The sequence below is a fragment of the Phallusia mammillata genome, chromosome 1 (genome assembly GCF_965637545.1).
Source record: "Phallusia mammillata chromosome 1, kaPhaMamm4.hap1.1, whole genome shotgun sequence".
In the NCBI taxonomy this organism is placed as follows: Eukaryota; Metazoa; Chordata; class Ascidiacea; order Phlebobranchia; family Ascidiidae; genus Phallusia; species Phallusia mammillata.
This window is the reverse complement of record NC_137252.1, coordinates 15,900,041-15,916,690: the sequence shown is the minus strand read 5'-3', so window position 1 is coordinate 15,916,690 and position 16,650 is coordinate 15,900,041. Positions and strand designations below refer to the sequence as shown.

At 38.2% G+C, this 16,650-nt stretch overlaps 3 protein-coding genes across 4 annotated transcripts; 1 reads left to right on the top strand and 2 right to left on the bottom strand.

Annotated features, from left to right (window-relative positions):
* Window positions 1-76: 76 nt before the first annotated feature.
* On the bottom strand, window positions 77-5,051 carry LOC145206011 (uncharacterized). Its single transcript, XM_080078493.1, has one exon. It carries the CDS (start codon window positions 4,350-4,352, stop codon window positions 303-305), a length of 4,050 nt encoding a protein of 1,349 aa, XP_079934619.1. The 5' UTR covers window positions 4,353-5,051; the 3' UTR covers window positions 77-302.
* A 1,774-nt stretch (window positions 5,052-6,825) lies between these two features.
* On the top strand, window positions 6,826-12,474 carry LOC145233319 (uncharacterized). The gene is made up of 12 exons (XM_080098034.1): window positions 6,826-7,095; window positions 7,580-7,688; window positions 8,243-8,381; window positions 8,985-9,117; window positions 9,396-9,574; window positions 9,771-9,844; window positions 10,017-10,149; window positions 10,438-10,550; window positions 10,811-11,007; window positions 11,272-11,421; window positions 11,652-11,851; window positions 11,969-12,474. Exons 1-12 carry the CDS (start codon window positions 6,949-6,951, stop codon window positions 12,096-12,098), a joined length of 1,704 nt encoding a protein of 567 aa, XP_079954160.1. The 5' UTR covers window positions 6,826-6,948; the 3' UTR covers window positions 12,099-12,474.
* LOC145233331 (tetratricopeptide repeat protein 8-like) lies at window positions 12,470-16,649 on the bottom strand. 2 transcript variants are annotated; one of them, XM_080098043.1, is made up of 12 exons: window positions 16,541-16,649; window positions 16,324-16,444; window positions 16,165-16,266; window positions 15,591-15,703; window positions 15,425-15,514; window positions 15,308-15,352; window positions 14,991-15,164; window positions 14,635-14,746; window positions 13,970-14,108; window positions 13,659-13,830; window positions 12,988-13,194; window positions 12,470-12,783 (listed from the first exon to the last, which is right to left on the bottom strand). In XM_080098043.1, the coding sequence occupies exons 1-12, from the start codon at window positions 16,640-16,642 to the stop codon at window positions 12,667-12,669; spliced, it is 1,494 nt and encodes a 497-aa protein (XP_079954169.1). In that variant the 5' UTR covers window positions 16,643-16,649; the 3' UTR covers window positions 12,470-12,666. The 2 variants fall into 2 exon arrangements, with proteins under 2 accessions (XP_079954169.1, XP_079954177.1); XM_080098051.1 differs by lacking the exon at window positions 15,308-15,352.
* Window position 16,650: the final 1 nt, after the last annotated feature.

The window sequence follows — 16,650 nt, the reverse complement described above, 5'->3', positions numbered from 1 at the left end:
ACTAGTATGCAGTTAGACACACAAGTGCGACGTGCGTAACTTTTCTCAAGGTCAGCGTTTAGAGATAACCAAAAAATAGGCCTTTCCAGTTCAACTGTATTCAATAGAATGGCGACCACACCCAAAACATGTTGCAATACCACACAAACGCATTGTTACGCTGACACTTATGACGTCATATAGCATTGCCCAACCTTGGGTTTACTGGTTGTGACATTACCCCCCATTTAAGCAAAATCTATGATTTTTGCAACAAAGAAATCACAACGCCAAGAGAACGAAATATAACGACAAAACACAACTTAGTAAATGCGACTTAAATAGTCGGCGCCAACATTGTCACATCCTTTTATACTTTCATACGTAATACGATAATTTTGAAGCGACATCGCCCACCGCATTACTCGGTCATTTGTATATCGTGCCGACGTTAAATACACAAGAGGCTGGTGATCAGTTTGCAAAATAAATTCGCCTCCGTAAATATACACTTTAAATTTCTTAATGGCCCACACTATAGCGAGACATTCTCTCTCTATTGTGGAATATGACTCCTCGGCTTTAGTCAGCCGCCTGCTGGCATAGCTCACTGGGAACACTTCGTTTCCATGCCGTTGCAACAAAACGCATCCGAGGCCGACATTTGAAGCGTCGGTGCGAAGTATGTACATCTTCTTCTTATCTGCCAGGTGTAAGATGGGCTTGTTGACCAGCTTTTCCTTTAATTTCTCGAATGCCGTCTTTTCCAGTGGCCCCAGAATAACATCGTTAGGTGAACCTTTTCTTGTAAGGTCCGTCAGAGGCGCAGCTATTTCCGAGAAACCTGGGATAAGGTCCCGATAATATCCAGCCAAACCTAAGAATGAGCGGACCTGTTTCTTGGTAGTAGGACGGTTTGCATTTCGAATTTTCTCAACATTCTCGTCGTTCAATCCAATGGTCCCTGCGTGCACGTAGTGACCCAGAAAGTCGACCCCGTCTGCACCAACGATACACTTTTCAGGTTTTACTGTAACGTTTCCTGACTTTAAACGAGCAAACAGCCTTTTCAACGCGGCCACGTGATCTCCCCACGTCTCTGTATGAACCAACACATCATCGATGTAGCATTCCGTATTGTCCAACCCGTCCAAGAGGATTCGCATGGCGCGAACAAACGTTGCACCAGAATTTACCATGCCAAATGGCATTTTTAGAAATTCGTATGTTCCACAGTGAGTTACGAATGCTGTTTTGTAGATATCCTGTTCGGCAACGGGGATTTGCCAATAACCCTTTGTCAGGTCAATCTTTGTAAAGTACCTGCTGGTCGATAACTCATGAAACACTTCATCCACAGTTGGCATTGGTTCGTTATCCAACACAGTCACCCTATTTAACTTCCGGTAGTCGATGCAGATTCGATTTGAACCATCTTTCTTTTTGACGATGACCACGGGTGAAGCGTATGCTGATTGCGATCTCTGAATAATACCCTTATCCAGCATATCTTCAATATCCTTTTGGAGACCATCCCGCAGTTTGTAAGGTACTGCGTATGGTTTTGAACGAATTGGCTTATTGTCAGTCAGCTGAATACGGTGTTCGGTAAAATCCATTTCACCAGGAACGTCACTAAATATCTCTTCGTAGCTTCTCACGAGGTCCCTAACCTCGGTCTTTTGATCTCTTGTCAGCCTTTCCCCAAATTTGAATGAAGGATCTTCAGGACATTTGCAGCTACCCACTTGCCCCTGTTGAGTATCTATTGGGACATCTTCTGTACGTGCAACAGGCGTGTCATTCCGAGACACATACACCTTCAACATGTTGATGTGAAAGGTCCTACGCTTTCCATTGACGTCTAGTACGTAATCATTAACGGAGACTTTGTCAATCACCGTGAATGGTCCTTTCCACTGCATTAGGAGCTTGTTGTTATCGGTTGGCAGAAGTAACAACACTTGTTGTCCTACTGTAAGCTTTCGCGGCTTTGTTTTCTTGTCGAAGTGCCTTTTGTATCTCACATGTGACTTGTCCAACTCTTCCCTCGCCAGCGCTATTGTCGTCTCTATCCGTTTCTTTAAATCAATGACGTACTGATAACTTGTTTTCACTTCAGGAATAGTGGCTGAGTTGGTCCACATCTCGCGCAAAATTGCCATTGGACCACGAATTGTCCTTCCATAAACAAGCTCAAACGGCGAGAAACCTGTAGCCTCCTGTGGGACCTCGCGATATGCGAACAACAACGCGTTTATATACCTATTCCATTGCTCAGGCTGGTCGCTACACAACCTCTTCAGCATTCGCTTTAGCGTGCCATTGAATTTTTCAACGAGGCCATTACACATGGGATGGTACGGTGTAGTTGTTAGGTGTTTGATCATGAGGAGCCGTTCGGTCTCTTTCATGCATTCCGATATAAATTGAGTCCCCAAATCACTCAAAATTTCATCCGGAATCCCTAGCCTGCTGTACATATCCACCAAAGCCTCAGCAACCGATTCTGCCGTGATTTTCTTAAGCGCCACTGCCTCCGGATAACGTGTTGCGTAATCGACCAGTGTTAAAATGTAACGGTGTCCTTCCGCACTCGTTGGATAAATAGGTCCGACGAGGTCCACCGCCACCCTCTTAAATGGAACATCAATTAGAGGTTGACTCTGTAGGGGCACCTTGTGTACGCTTCCTTTACTAATTGTCCTTTGGCAAATGTCACATGACCGACAAAAACGTCGGACGTCGTCTCGTATGCCCGGCCAGTAAAAGCTCTGCATAATCTTGTCACATGTCTTTTTTATTCCCAAATGTCCCCCCATGATCGAGTCATGAGCAACTTGCATAATTCTACTTCGCAGAGAAACGGGTACAACCAGCTGTCTTAACCAATTTCCTTCATTTACGTTGGGGTGCAAATACGCCCGATAAAGCAGTCCGTCTGTGGTCACAAACTTTGTTATTTGCTGCCCTCTTACCATTTCCTCATCACGGTCCCGCAAATCGTCAAGAGACTTGTCACATCGCTGTGCGCTTTTAAATCCATCACTGTCCGTAACCGGCCACTCTTCGCAAACCGGTACTACGAGAGGTTTGTCCTTTCTTTTACTCTTTTCCTTCTGGGCCCTCGTAGTAACTGCACATACTTTTCCCCACGCCACATCTGGATCGTCGGCTTCTCTTGCACCAGCAACATTTCCGATGCACAAATCGTGTGCCGTGTTGGGCAGACACCATGCCTCCACTTCACCGCTGTAATATGGAGTACTTACTGTAATTTTAGCCACCTTGGCTTTGACCAACTTGCCGTCGGCTAACTCGATAGACCCGTGCTTATCCAGAATCTGATCGTCATCCACAAACTTTTTGTTGACCAAGATTCCAGTGCATCCAGTGTCTCTAAGTGCCGTTACTTTATGTCGACCAACTCGACCTTCAACAAGCGGCAAACGTGTGGTATTCCGTCGACCAAACGTCATTTTACCTTGTGCTTTTGCGCAAGACACTTTTGGCGGATTTGGTGGGTATGCACGTGACCTGCAGTCCTTCGCAAGGTGCCCCACTTTATCGCAAATAAAGCACTTTCTCGCTCTCTCGACAACTTTCTTTTCCTTATCTCCAGCCAACTTTCGGTTGTGCGCTGTTAAAAATTGTTCGGCGACTGTCGTCAGATTGTTTAGCGTTTTAGGCGCTTGTTCTCTAATGTACACAGACAAGTCCTCCGGACAAGATTTCAGGAATTGCTCCTTGACAAACAAATCACTCAATTCGCTCCAATCTGTGTTATGGCCAGAAAGCTTTACCCATTTGTTTAGATAACTCTGAATCCTCACGGCAAATTGCTCCGGACTCTCATGTTCCTCGGGCTTTGCCATTCTGAATTTCATACGGTAGCCTTCTTCCGTAAGATCGTACCGATTTAGTAAGGCATGCTTTAACCGGCGATAATCAACCGCGTCAGTATCCGAAAGTCGTGAGTAGACTTCTAGAGCTCTCCCCGTGAGTAGCGCGCTTAACGCTGTAGCCCACTCTTCTTGCTTCCAACTGCTATTTGTGGCGAACCTTTCAAACCGTAACAAATAGCTATCAAGCTCATCTTTACCGTCAACAAATACCGGTAACTTGGGCACTTTTGCTCTGCTTCCAACAGCTACTTCCTGTCTGTCGCTGTTTACTTGTGCAAGCTGCACCTCGAGTTTCTTTAATTCAAGTTCACATTCTTTCTGTGCAAGAACCTTTGCTTCCTTATCGGTTTCAGCTTCTCTGACCAAACGCCTTTCTTCGCGTTCTTGAGCCTGCTGATCAGCTACGAACTTCATCAAACTTTCGCCAGAAAGTTCCATTTGCTTTCCCATCTCTAATAGTTTCTCCATGCTGCTTACAAGAGGTCTGCTGATACGCACATAAATTGGATCCAAACTAAACTTTTATTTAATTTGTAGATCCCGGACGAGCCCCCAGAATTGTCGCGTACTAGTATGCAGTTAGACACACAAGTGCGACGTGCGTAACTTTTCTCAAGGTCAGCGTTTAGAGATAACCAAAAAATAGGCCTTTCCAGTTCAACTGTATTCAATAGAATGGCGACCACACCCAAAACATGTTGCAATACCACACAAACGCATTGTTACGCTGACACTTATGACGTCATATAGCATTGCCCAACCTTGGGTTTACTGGTTGTGACAGCGGGCCTGATATGGGAAAATGAAGTACTTGGCGGGCCGGATTCCTGAATCGATACGTTAATCGCGTATTTGTCCAGTGATTTAAAACGGATTTTTGACCACCTCCTAAATCAAATACAATTAAGAACGTCACAATTACAATACAGTACAAACAATCTAACTGATATAACATAAAATTATTCACCACAGTAAATTTAATGCATACAACACAGACTTAGATACTGCTGAAACACTAACTAGGGTACACATGTGGAAACAAAGGAAACCGTGAAAGCAGGCCACACACATGGTTGGCAGTTATGCCGTAACAATGGACGTATGGTGCGATGGTAACAACGGCGGGAAAGTTTTTTACTTTTTGGGAGCGTTACTGTCCGTTACAACTATAATTTGACATAGTAAGCAAGTAGTGGGGGATTGCGGCAGACTGTGGCCGCGGGCCGCGGGCCGCTCAAAATCCCGTCGCGGGTCGGATCCGGCCCGCCCCTGATCTAACCCATCCTGTAATCGGCCTTGTCAGGTCACAAACGTTGATCTATTGTACAGACGTCATGCAAACTTGTGAGGCTCAATTATAGACTGATCCCTGCACACACAAATATGCGTTTACTGCCGATGAATGTATTGAAAACTAAATATACAGACTTTAGGTTTTCATCCTAAATCTATGGTAAAAGGTATAGGCAATGAGAAATATATTTTGCCAAAATGTAGGCCTACACTAATTTCCACCAAATGCATTGCAGCATGTGATTACCAAACTGCTGTCACACGAAATTTTAGTGATCGAGTGAGTAAAACCAATTAAGTAAGTTGAATGAATAAATAAATCTTAGTTTTTCTGTCTTTTATAGCGCAAAATTAAGTCATAACTGATGCAGAACACAAGCTTTTACTACATGCCTTTAATCCAGTTGGATACAGGGCTGGATTAACCATCAGGTAAAGTATAACCACGTGCTTAGATCATCGACGAAAGAGTTGGTATATACTTCAAAAACCTTTGGTTGCCGAATTTTCAGCAGTATCTAAGTTCGTTATATACCACCCAACGGGATTTTTCTAGTTGGTAACCTACTGCGTCGTTTCGTATGAATTTAATTATGTTACAAAACAATAAGCTTTCGAGCATGCTTCGTTTGCCACGAATCCTTTCGCTTCAATGGCGACAGCGCGTTTACCATATATCCACCAATTGTGCCCTAAACATCGTCGCGCTTTATAACTTCTCAACATTGCGCAGCTATTTCCGACTTGGTGAATATTATAGCGCGATTGTTCTGCTTCGATTTGTTTCACCCGGCAAAATAAACTCGACTCAACTCATTCACAAGGTAACCACTGTGAGAGTGCGAGGGGCAACAAAAAATGCAGGTGCCTAGGTTCTCTAGTCCAGGGGTCCGCAAATAGTGGGTCGCGACACAAATTTGGGTCGCGAGACCTTCCAGTCTGGGTCGCAAAATATTTTAAATTTTCCATGAATATAAGCATCGCATCTATAGTATTAATGAACTTCAGCTTTTTCAATCTCCTAACTATTATTGCATTGTTACATATGACTACGTAACTGTTACACCTGCGGAAGCAGTCATGCTTTTCTGTTACCATTTTGCAGAATAAATACGTTCGTTTACCTATCTGTTTTATGTGCTGAGTTTCGCTTTATTTTGTGAAAGAAAATAGCAACTGACAAAAGCAGAATAGCAGTCTTAGTATTGATATCTAGTTGCTTAGTATTTTCCACAAACTTACATGATAACAAAATGCTTGGGTCGCCATAATTTAGAGCAATTTTTTTAGGGTCGCGCCAAAAGTATTTGCGGACCCCTGCTCTGTGTACATAACTACTTAATATAGTCATCTATTTACGTCAGTATGTATTTGTCGCAGAAAATGTGAATGTGGAGGGGATCGCGAGCTAACAAGTTTGCCAAGCCCTACATTGGAGAACTATTTGGATTCAAGCAAATTTTAAAATAGCTGGCTATGTTTGGCTAATAACTCAAGTATCGAATCTTAAACATTGGACGTTTTCAGAAAACACACCTTTACGGCGATCGCGAGAAAGGCCATCTCGTGCATTTTTTACTTTATTTTTGACGTTTCATAAGTTATGATATCTGTGAATGGGAATTTCCCGTAAAGCCGTTTTCGTTGGAAAATTTCCAATACAATACAGAATCAGATACAGTACTGTAAGTGTAGGTGATTTAGCGAATTTTATTGTTTATAATTTCGTTGCTGTCCCACACAATGCAACAAACATTTAGTGCTTTATAACATGTCGTATCCGAAGCAGCCAGCATATCCGAGCCAACCTGCTGCTCAAGGAGTGATTTTGAGTGATATCGTACAGGCTGTGCAACAGAATGCTCCCACCGCCTGCTTAGACATTTTGAAAGCTAACCCAGAAAAAGTTGACGTCAAAGTAAGACATGGATTTGTGTTCTATGGATGGTTATGTAGGACGTAGGTTAAAGCAACGCCAAATGCCGCAATGCGTTGGTTGAACTTGAAGCATGAATCTGCATTTGCATCGGTTATCTTTTTTAAATTGCATTTGTTATTTCGATTGTGAAACATAATCTGTGCTAATTTATCTGTACAGCCCACTCTTTTAGTGTAATTTATGCGATGCATCTATTCTGTTCTGTTGTTCTTGATTTGCACGCTGATTATAAATTTGCACATTGTTTTATTAAATAGCCATAGCAACTTAAGTCAGATGTTATCTTTTTGGAAACTCTTATGCAAAGGGCCTTACTTTTTGTGTGCAAAGTCTAGATAATTTGAGGGAAAATAAAAATCGAAATTATTTGAATAAAGTAAGTCAATAGATCTGCCTAAAAATATTACTACAACACTTAATTTCAAGTCTTGAATTTTTTAAGTTTATTTTTGTTTATTTGCAGGGTTTTAATGGTACAACTCCACTCCATCAAGCTTGTTTGCGAGGTGTTCTTTCAATCGCTGAAATTCTCTTGGATAGAGGGGCAGACCCAAATGCAAGATCTGATCATGGTTGGTTTTTGTAAAAAAAGTCCTAACAAATGGCAATTGGTATATTTTACCGAAGGTCAATTTTTTAAGTTTCTAAAGGATACATATAAAACCCATTTTTTTACAAACAATGTAATGACACAGACCCAAAACATATAATTGTAGTTCATATTCGTGTTAATATTGCCAACGTATCTGTTGAAAAGTTGACCTATGCTGTCAGCCGTTTAGAAATTTCTTTGATTTTTTTCTAATCTTTGTTGTTTTAAAGTTTTTCATGCAATAATGGAAAAAAGCCATTTTCACTTAAAAAAGACAAAGGCCAAAGGTAAAACAGTCAGTCAGTTTCTTGTGGCAAGTTTGGAACAACTTCAAGTTCCAACAAATACTTTAAGCCCTATAGAACAGCAAAATCAGCTCGTTTCTGTAACAAGTTCACACTAGGGCACATAAACAAAACGGGTCAACAGAGTTCAACTGAATAAAAAGTCTAATGTAAAAACAGTGTGGTTATAACTTACACTATATTATCTTTACCCTGTTGTTGCTTAACCTAAACTATACATTGACAACAGGAGAAACACCAGTGTTGTATGCCTGTCGCAATGGGAATGTTTCTCTAATTCATTTACTACTTACCTCTGGTGGGGATGTTGATGCCACAGACAAAAATGGCAATGGATGTATGCACTATGCTTCATTGGGTGGAAGCATGTAAGTGATCATTTTTTCAAATTGACATTGAATGTGAATCATAGTAAGCCAGGCCTATAATGTCTTTAATAGACCTGGCGTACTACGTTTTATCGATATGTATGCCGTGACCTGTGATTGCTGGTCTGCATCGAGGCTTCAGGGCTGATCCCAGTATGAATATATATGTTTTATCTTAGACATTGAATGTATATTTAGATTTTAAACTTCAAACAAAGACTTTTATTACCTAAACAAGTATAATTACCAAGTTTATATTTTGAAACATGTAATTTTCCAGTAGGTTAATATGTATATAACTGGCCGAGTCATGTTTATTTAATTATTTGATTTTTTTTAAGTCCTTTTCGCTGATATATTTCAATGTCATACTATCATTATAAATTCATAATATTATATATTTAGCATGTCAAATAATATTTTAACATGTATTATACGGGGTAAAATTATTAGCCTGTTGACCAAATTGAGGTTAACAAAGTGATGCTGACCGGGATCCAAATGTGTAAAAAGGACCAAAATTGTTTTGTATTTAAGTGGCAAAAGTTTAGCACCATTATATTAGAGTTTTTGGGGGAAAAACACATACTTTTATTGTTTTAGTGTTGCAGTCCATTACATCGGGACACAAACCCACCTAAACTTTAACATGCAAAACAATAATGGAGACACACCACTTCATATAAGCTGCCAAAATCGAAGCAATATGCTTACAAACTTTCTTCTAAGAAACTCAGTAAGTTGCAATTCTGTTGTACCTGATGTTTTCTGTAAAATAGTATGTTACGTTTTTGTTACAACATTTTTAAACTGTTAAGAGTTAGACTTTTTGGGAAATAGTTAATTGTCATGTGCATTTTGTGTAGTGTCTTTTTTTATTGTTTTACCTCAAGGAAAATGAATACTAGTTTAACTGTGATATATATATGTGAATTTGAAAATTGCATATGTTTGCAAACAGTTTCCAATATGAGTCCACTACTCTACTCTATGATATGTTCATATTTTGTGCAGAGATGTGACCCATGCATTCAGAATAACAAAGGAGTGACAGCCCTTCATATTGCTGCCCAGCTTGGTGACAGCGAACTGTGCTGGAGGCTTCTTACCATAGCAACATGTCGGCTCTGTCACATAAAGGATGAATTAGGAAACACTCCACTTGACATTGCTCGCAATGAACCCAATCAAAGGTCAAAAAGAATTGATAAAATATGACATAACCAGAGACTAAGGCAAAGTGATACTTGGGAAGTTAGGAAGATAGTTATAAAGTGTATGTGTGTTTCAATATTGGTTGATTGTACATGTTTTAGTTCTTTACTTATGTGTTTGGATTTCTTTATGTGGAGGATATTTGCAAAAATAACAGTTTTTTTGTTTCATTAGAAACAAGTCCCTTCCTGAACAGCTTGCTTATTACAGTAAGCTAGATCCAATTACCTCACCCAATGGTCCCAAAGGTATGTTTTGAATGAGAATTTGTTAATGGTTTGCTTTTATAAAGTGAAAAAAAATATTCATTCCTGTTGTTTACAATAGACCAAACAAAGAAATTTAAAAAACCCTACTTAGAAACACTGAAAAGTTAAGGTTTGATTACTAATAAATGTGACTGACGTATGCTTTAAACAGGAACTTGGCTGACACTTGCCTTCCTTCCATTTGTCTGGGCTGGAGCTGTGTTTGTGTTGTCAAGTTACCTGGGCAGTTTTGCTGCCCTTTTTGCCTTGATTGCCTTTTTATTGCTTGTTGCTTTTGTCTCCAGGTATATAAATTTTAAATTTTCAATTTTTTTGGTTTGATTTTAATGTTTTTGTGTATATATTTACTCAACTATAAGCCACATGTTGTGCTATTAGATAAACAATTCTACCCAGCAGAGCGTATGTTAATGTGTAAGCCAAAATGTAAAAGACTTTTTAACAAAAAATAAACAAAAAGTAGAGGTGTGAAAATAGTATCAGCATGATATTGAAATGTGAGCTGCCCTCGATTGTGAAAACTATATAATTTGTGCCTTACAATTGAATAAATTCGGCATTTTACTATTTAGGCAAAGCCATAGGATTCCCCATCCATGTGGTTGGCCAAACCCAATATTTCTTGGTGGATTTGCTGCTGGTATTGTTCACTGTATTATTGGTGCCTTCTTCAAGATTTTACCTGATATCCTTCAAATAAGATTTAAACATTTTTGACCAACAAAAATTGATGGTCAAATTCAGGGCTCGAATGCTGGGCGGTAGACTGCACTTGCCAATTTGAGTAGTTTACTTACACTGCACATACTTTTTACACCACAAGGCATATTGTAAGATTTTAATCTGTGACTAAGCCTACTTATTTTGACACAGTTAAGTGTTTACCAATTTATTGTCTCTAAAATTACATTTTGTGCAGTTATGACTCCTTGACTTTTGTCATACCATTGTGGCCATGCCCAGTTCATTTTCTGGTTATAGTAACTCTGTGTCTTATCTGTCTCTACTACCTGCGGTACCTTGCTGTTGGTGACCCAGGAATAATTCGCCATGGTCGAGTGAGTGCTGATGGTCGCGAACTTGCAATTATGGATATTGTGAGAGGAAATACGAAGGAAGCAGATTTTTGTCCTTACACTGAGGTTAATATAAACTTTTTGATATTTGAAACGAACTTTAATATATTTGGGGATATAACATTCTTTATTTGTTGTTTTTACAATTTCCACATCTATGACAACATACTAAGATATAAATATCCATGTATCATAAGGAAATGATTGTCAAGGTAGAAAAACCAGAATTGTATCTGTCATTGTTTTTGTAATAAATGAGACATAAGCTTTCATTTTGTATGTACAATTTTCATTCAAAAATAATGTCAGTCATCAATCTATTTATTACAGGTGATTAAACCAGAATGGAGCAAATACTGTCGCTTATGTGAAAGAACTGTTAAGAATCTCGACCACCACTGTTTGTTTCTTAATAACTGTATCGCTACACTTAATCACAGATCTTTTGTTGTATTTCTTCTGGTTGTAATGATGCTTCAAGTAAGTTAATAACTCATTATTGTTGAATATATGATTTAATGGCTATTGAGAAACTAGCCATGTTATAACTCTACACTAAATGTTGTTAGTTAATGTTATTTGTACACAAAAGTAAAATTTAAATTTATTCCTTAAAGTTCTGGGTTTCAATTAAATACAGTACTTTGCATTATCTAGTTTTTTTTTTTAAAAACAAAAACTTAGTTAACAAACAGTGCATCTCTCCACAGACACTGTTTGTTGTTGATGTTTTGTTGATTACTGAAACTGATATGACCTCTGCACAATCCTACATAAGCCAGGTATTTCATGCACAACCCTGGTTGTTTGATCTTGCCCTGCTCTGTGTTTTGTCCTTTATGTGGGAGTTCACTTTGGTAGCTTCACAACTAATAAACATATCAAGGGGTCAAACTGGTTATTTCAAAAGGTATGTATGTACCAGAACACATTTCAAATAAAGCTTTACTGTAATGATATTTATGTTACATATAAATTATGACTTGGTGAATTTCTGAAGCAATCTGACCTTTTGTCATAAACGTAGGTGCAAAGGAAAATTGACAAAAATGGAAGCACTTCTCAACATTGTGCGTTTTTTTCTAAACCGAAAGCACAGTCAGTTTTGCGAGGAAAAATACCCACAAGTAGACGGAAATTCATTTTTGCATGCTTGATCTACATCCTAAAATATTTGTTTTAATTTAAAAACTTGAAGGTCTAAAGAAGCCACCTTGGCTGTCAGTTGCTTTTTGAAAAGGAATGGCACCATTTTTAACTAACTTGTGTGTGTAGCGCATAGTTATTGCATTGGTATCCACTGTGTTTCATTATTTTAGGTTTCTGTAATTTCAAACAAGTAAGTTTTATTGATATACAAATTTTACAGTTATGCTGGGTTTTGTAAGTTGCATAATTTCTGCTGCAATGTATTGATGATGCACATGTTTATTTTAAAGCAGAAAGTTTATCACAGAACTGTACTGAAGAAGTAGGAGTTTTGCTATACTTATGTCGTTTTTGTCCATGTTATTACACAAGAAAAAGGTTCCATGACAAAAATACTCTTTTATTTGTAAAAATATATGAATTTGTTGAACACAGTGGTAATATGAAAGCTCAGTAGGGTCATTACCAACAAAGAGAAAAACGAAATTGAACATTACCCAGGTATTTGAGCCATAATGGGGTTAAACAGAAATAAACGAGGTTTCACAAAAAGAACTGTGAAAATGAAATATTGCATCATAAGTTGGTAAAATGCTGTTTAAGTTTTTTAAGGAGGTCCTTCGAGTCAACATGTTCAGGAAAAGCTTTGGTTGCTTTCAAAGCTGAAATGTAACTGCTTTGCAAATCTCCTACCTGAAAAATAAAGTCATATTGTGTATTTTTTATTTGTTTACATCCTAAATGTAGCATGTAACACCAACAGTTTAAAACAAAGTATATAATTCCAATTCATATAGTGAAACATTGTAATACACCAGGCATACTACATTTTGCTGTCTACAGTTCTAATTGGACCTACAGTTGTTACATTAAATCCAGCACATTGCGATAACATACCGCCTCAGCTAGGGTTGCTTGGTTATAATGAGCTTCATATGACATTGGAGCCAGTTCAGCAGCAGATCTGAAAAGTGCTTTAGCCCTCTCGAAATCTCCCCGCTGTAATTCCAGCACTGCCAAATTGTTGTAAGCCTCTGCATGCCCATTGTTGGCCGAAAGTGCAAGTCGCAAGCATTGATAAGCCATTGTGTTGTCACCGATACCCTTTGTTAAAAAGACAATTTATTGTATTTTCAAACATCCTGTAAAGACACATGGTTTTTCCGAAACAGGGCCTCTTCCTGCAGATACCACACACAGGAAACTACTTAAAGGCAAATTGAATGGTCTAGTACAGTGTTTTCCAAAGTATGGATCAAAACCGAAAGTTGAGACACTTTCAAACTTTTCTGGGCTGCTATTTTTGATAGAGAAGCATTTTGACGATGCCTTTATTATTTCCACTGGTTTATCTGTTAGATCATTTTTATAACTGACAACACTGGTTTGGTTGTAAAAAAGAAAAAATTCTTTTGTTCCACTGTGAAATGCGGCAATGGTAAAGGATATTGCGACTTAGCATTGAAATTTAGTTCAAACCTGAATTTGTGGTCAAAAAGTTGACACAGAAAAGTATCTTTGTACAAGCGATTTTGGTAAATCCCAAACTTCAAGTAAAGCTGACATACCAGTGCTAAATGTGCAATGTTGTACCAAACATCTGCCAGTTCATCGTCATTTGCTAAATCAATTGCTCGTTCAAAGCATTTCAGCGTCATGTCATATTGCTGAGCATAGTAACAACACAGACCAAGGTTGTTGAACAACTCCACATTGTAAACTCCCATTTGCATTAGACGCCTATATGAACCACGAAAAGTTTGTAAGCACATCTTTTAAACTAACAAAAAATTTTCTCCACCATATGTCAAAATTACACCATCAATATAAACAGTTACATCTAATGTATTTTTACTTCAGTAACAAATGTGTATCAAACCTGTATAATCTAATCGCAATTTCTGGTTGATCAGAGTAAAAATAGTTGGCAGCAATGGATGCAATAGCCTCTATGTTCACTCCATCACTTTCCAACACATCCTTATACCATTTTGTTGTGTTTTCTACATCATTCATTCCTGAACAAATTGAGTTTTAATGAGGCAGTTCAAAACACTGATGTTACTATTTATACCTTTAAAGTACTTTTAAACAAGTACGGTATGTACCGTATTTACTCGATTGTAAGCCGCGGCTTATATTGTTTTTTAGCTACCGTTTGTGCAGCTTATAATCAAGGGTGGCTTATATTTTAATTTTATACCAAAATTATTTCTTCACTCCAACATTTTAAATTATTTGGGGTTCAAAACAAGTATGAGTGTACAGATTATACATCGATATACGTTCTGATGGGAACAGTTATCAACATAAATAACAGACACGGGCAAATAGTCATACCATATAACAACAGAAAGATGTATTAAGAAACAATCGTATCTAAAAATCCAGCATGCGGCGTAGATTATTTTTTTAACACCTCAACATGCGGCGTATAATCGAGTAAATATGGTATCAACTGTTATTCTTTATTTGTTCTTCAGTCGGTTTGAATAACAATTATCACAAACACACTGTTTTAACCAGTTCAAGTTTCTGACATACCATCATAAATTCTTGCTGTTGCAACAAGCAGACTTGACTCATTGGGAAATTTTTCCAGGCCTTGTTTAAAAGTCTCTATTGATTGCAGAGGCTGATCAAGTCTTTGATAAACCTAAACAATAAAACACAATACGGACATGCTTTCTTTTCACATGTGATTCAGACTTTTATTCAGAAGTATAGCAAAACAAACTCCTTGTAGTGTAACAATACTACAAGAATAATGATTTGGTGGTGAATCACCCGTCAGTTGATTATAGATTATTTGGCTGATTGAAATTCAACGGACCATAGTTAACTTGTATCACCTAAAGGTCCTTGATGTTCATATTTTGACATGAAAAACAGTTTATTACCTTGCCTAGCAGCAAAACTGTGTCAAGCATAACTTGCTGTTTTAAAGCTGACTTATACTGCCTTTCTGCATCACGAAACATCCCCAAGCGGTGGTAGCATTTTCCCAATTGCACTTTCCACCACCAATCCTTAAACTGCTGATGTTCTGATGCCAATGCAGCTAGTTCAAGTGCCTGAAAGTTAAATCATGATGTTACTAAGGTAAAAATAACTTCTTGAAAGCATGCTTTATATATATGTGCATGTTGGTCAATACAGTTTAAACCTAAAATGTTTTTACTAAACATGAGAGGCAAAAAGACAAACATAAACTCACATTTCTAACATCATTTTCATGGTAGAAGATGTATTCGAACAAAACCTAAACAAACAGCATGCAAATATAATTTTACTATGGTATCAAACAATTAAGAATTATTTTTTTTTAAATCACCTTAGCCAAGTTTGGCCGCATGGCATATTTGTTGTAGTTCAAACGTGAAAGATTAATAAAAGGACCACCAGGATTTGAAAGCATAGAAGCCTAAAAAACAAACTGCAAGTAAAATTCAGAGCCAACTCCACACACTGATTAGGATCAAACTGGTCATAAAACTTACAGTTCCCAGGCGGACAAATCTACCACTGGCACTTGTGACAGGTCGGGCAGTGTGGGCTGTGCGTGGAGTCCTTAGGGCTTGTTCCATTGTACCAGGCCTTCCTGACTGGGTACCTTTTAAGCAGAGACTGTTATGTTGGTTTGCCACAAATCCAATTTTGCAAAGCTTTTTGTGCAAATATCTGTTTTCTAACAAATGATAGCTTTGGGGTGTACACCCTTTATGCAAGTGAATGCAATGGATTTTACTGATCTGGAGATATAATATGTACATAAAATTTTACCAAATGTAACATTAAAATGTTTTAATTGACCGTAACTTGTAAAACACTTTTTTGGTTCTGTATGTTTGCTGTCTTTTCCACACAGGGGCACTGTTGGAACTTTTCACTGTGTTACCATAATTTAATTGAAATATTTTAAAACTTTTGAGACAAATTTGCAATGGGGTTGGGTAAAGCTAGTAGCTATGTGCAACCCTTTTTTCTTGCTACAATAATTTAATACACCAGATTCCTTTTTATGTACATGTAGGTTGTTTTACAAACATTTAGCTGAAGAAATGAAACAGTTACCTGGACGCACAAAGCCACTAACTGGCCGACCAGATTGAGATACTGGTCGAACAGCCTGGTTAACTCCAGCACTGGTTGGTGCCTTCAAACTGGTACCAGGTCCTGAAAACATTAAATAAATGTCAAAAACGCCCCAAGCAAATTGAACAAAAAACCCACTTGAAACTTGTGCTACTGATGTGTCATCCATAACCATTTCAGCTATACCCTGGTCATCAGCTTCCACCTCATCAATGTAAACTTGTTCTGTTAAAGCTTTGGCCTTCAGTGCCCAAGCAGCCTGAAATTGTCAAAAGCAAACTACAAGAATCTACATACAACCTTGTTTAGGCTTAAGTTAAATTAAACACATTCTATTTAAACAACAGATAGTTACCTGGTCATATGGATTTTTGTCTAGGATTTTGGTGCATGTAGTCACACAGTCTTCAAATTTTCTCCTTTTATAATAACTTAGTGCCATGAACAAAGGATCCATGGTAACTT

What these genes read in the sequence shown, in the direction of transcription:
- LOC145206011 (XM_080078493.1), bottom strand. Translation starts at nt 4,352, where the DNA reads ATGGAGAAACTATTAGAGATGGGAAAGCAAATGGAACTTTCTGGCGAA.
- LOC145233331 (XM_080098043.1), bottom strand. Translation starts at nt 16,642, where the DNA reads ATGGATCCTTTGTTCATGGCACTAAGTTATTATAAAAGGAGAAAATTT. An exon ending in ACAAAAATCCATATGACCAG is followed by an intron (nt 16,445 to 16,540) that starts GTAACTATCTGT and finishes TGACAATTTCAG; the next exon opens with GCTGCTTGGGCACTGAAGGC. An exon ending in AAGCAACCCTAGCTGAGGCG is followed by an intron (nt 12,784 to 12,987) that starts GTATGTTATCGC and finishes TTTATTTTTCAG; the next exon opens with GTAGGAGATTTGCAAAGCAG.
- LOC145233319 (XM_080098034.1), top strand. Translation starts at nt 6,949, where the DNA reads ATGTCGTATCCGAAGCAGCCAGCATATCCGAGCCAACCTGCTGCTCAA. An exon ending in ACTTTCTTCTAAGAAACTCA is followed by an intron (nt 9,118 to 9,395) that starts GTAAGTTGCAAT and finishes TATTTTGTGCAG; the next exon opens with AGATGTGACCCATGCATTCA. An exon ending in CAAACTGGTTATTTCAAAAG is followed by an intron (nt 11,852 to 11,968) that starts GTATGTATGTAC and finishes TCATAAACGTAG; the next exon opens with GTGCAAAGGAAAATTGACAA.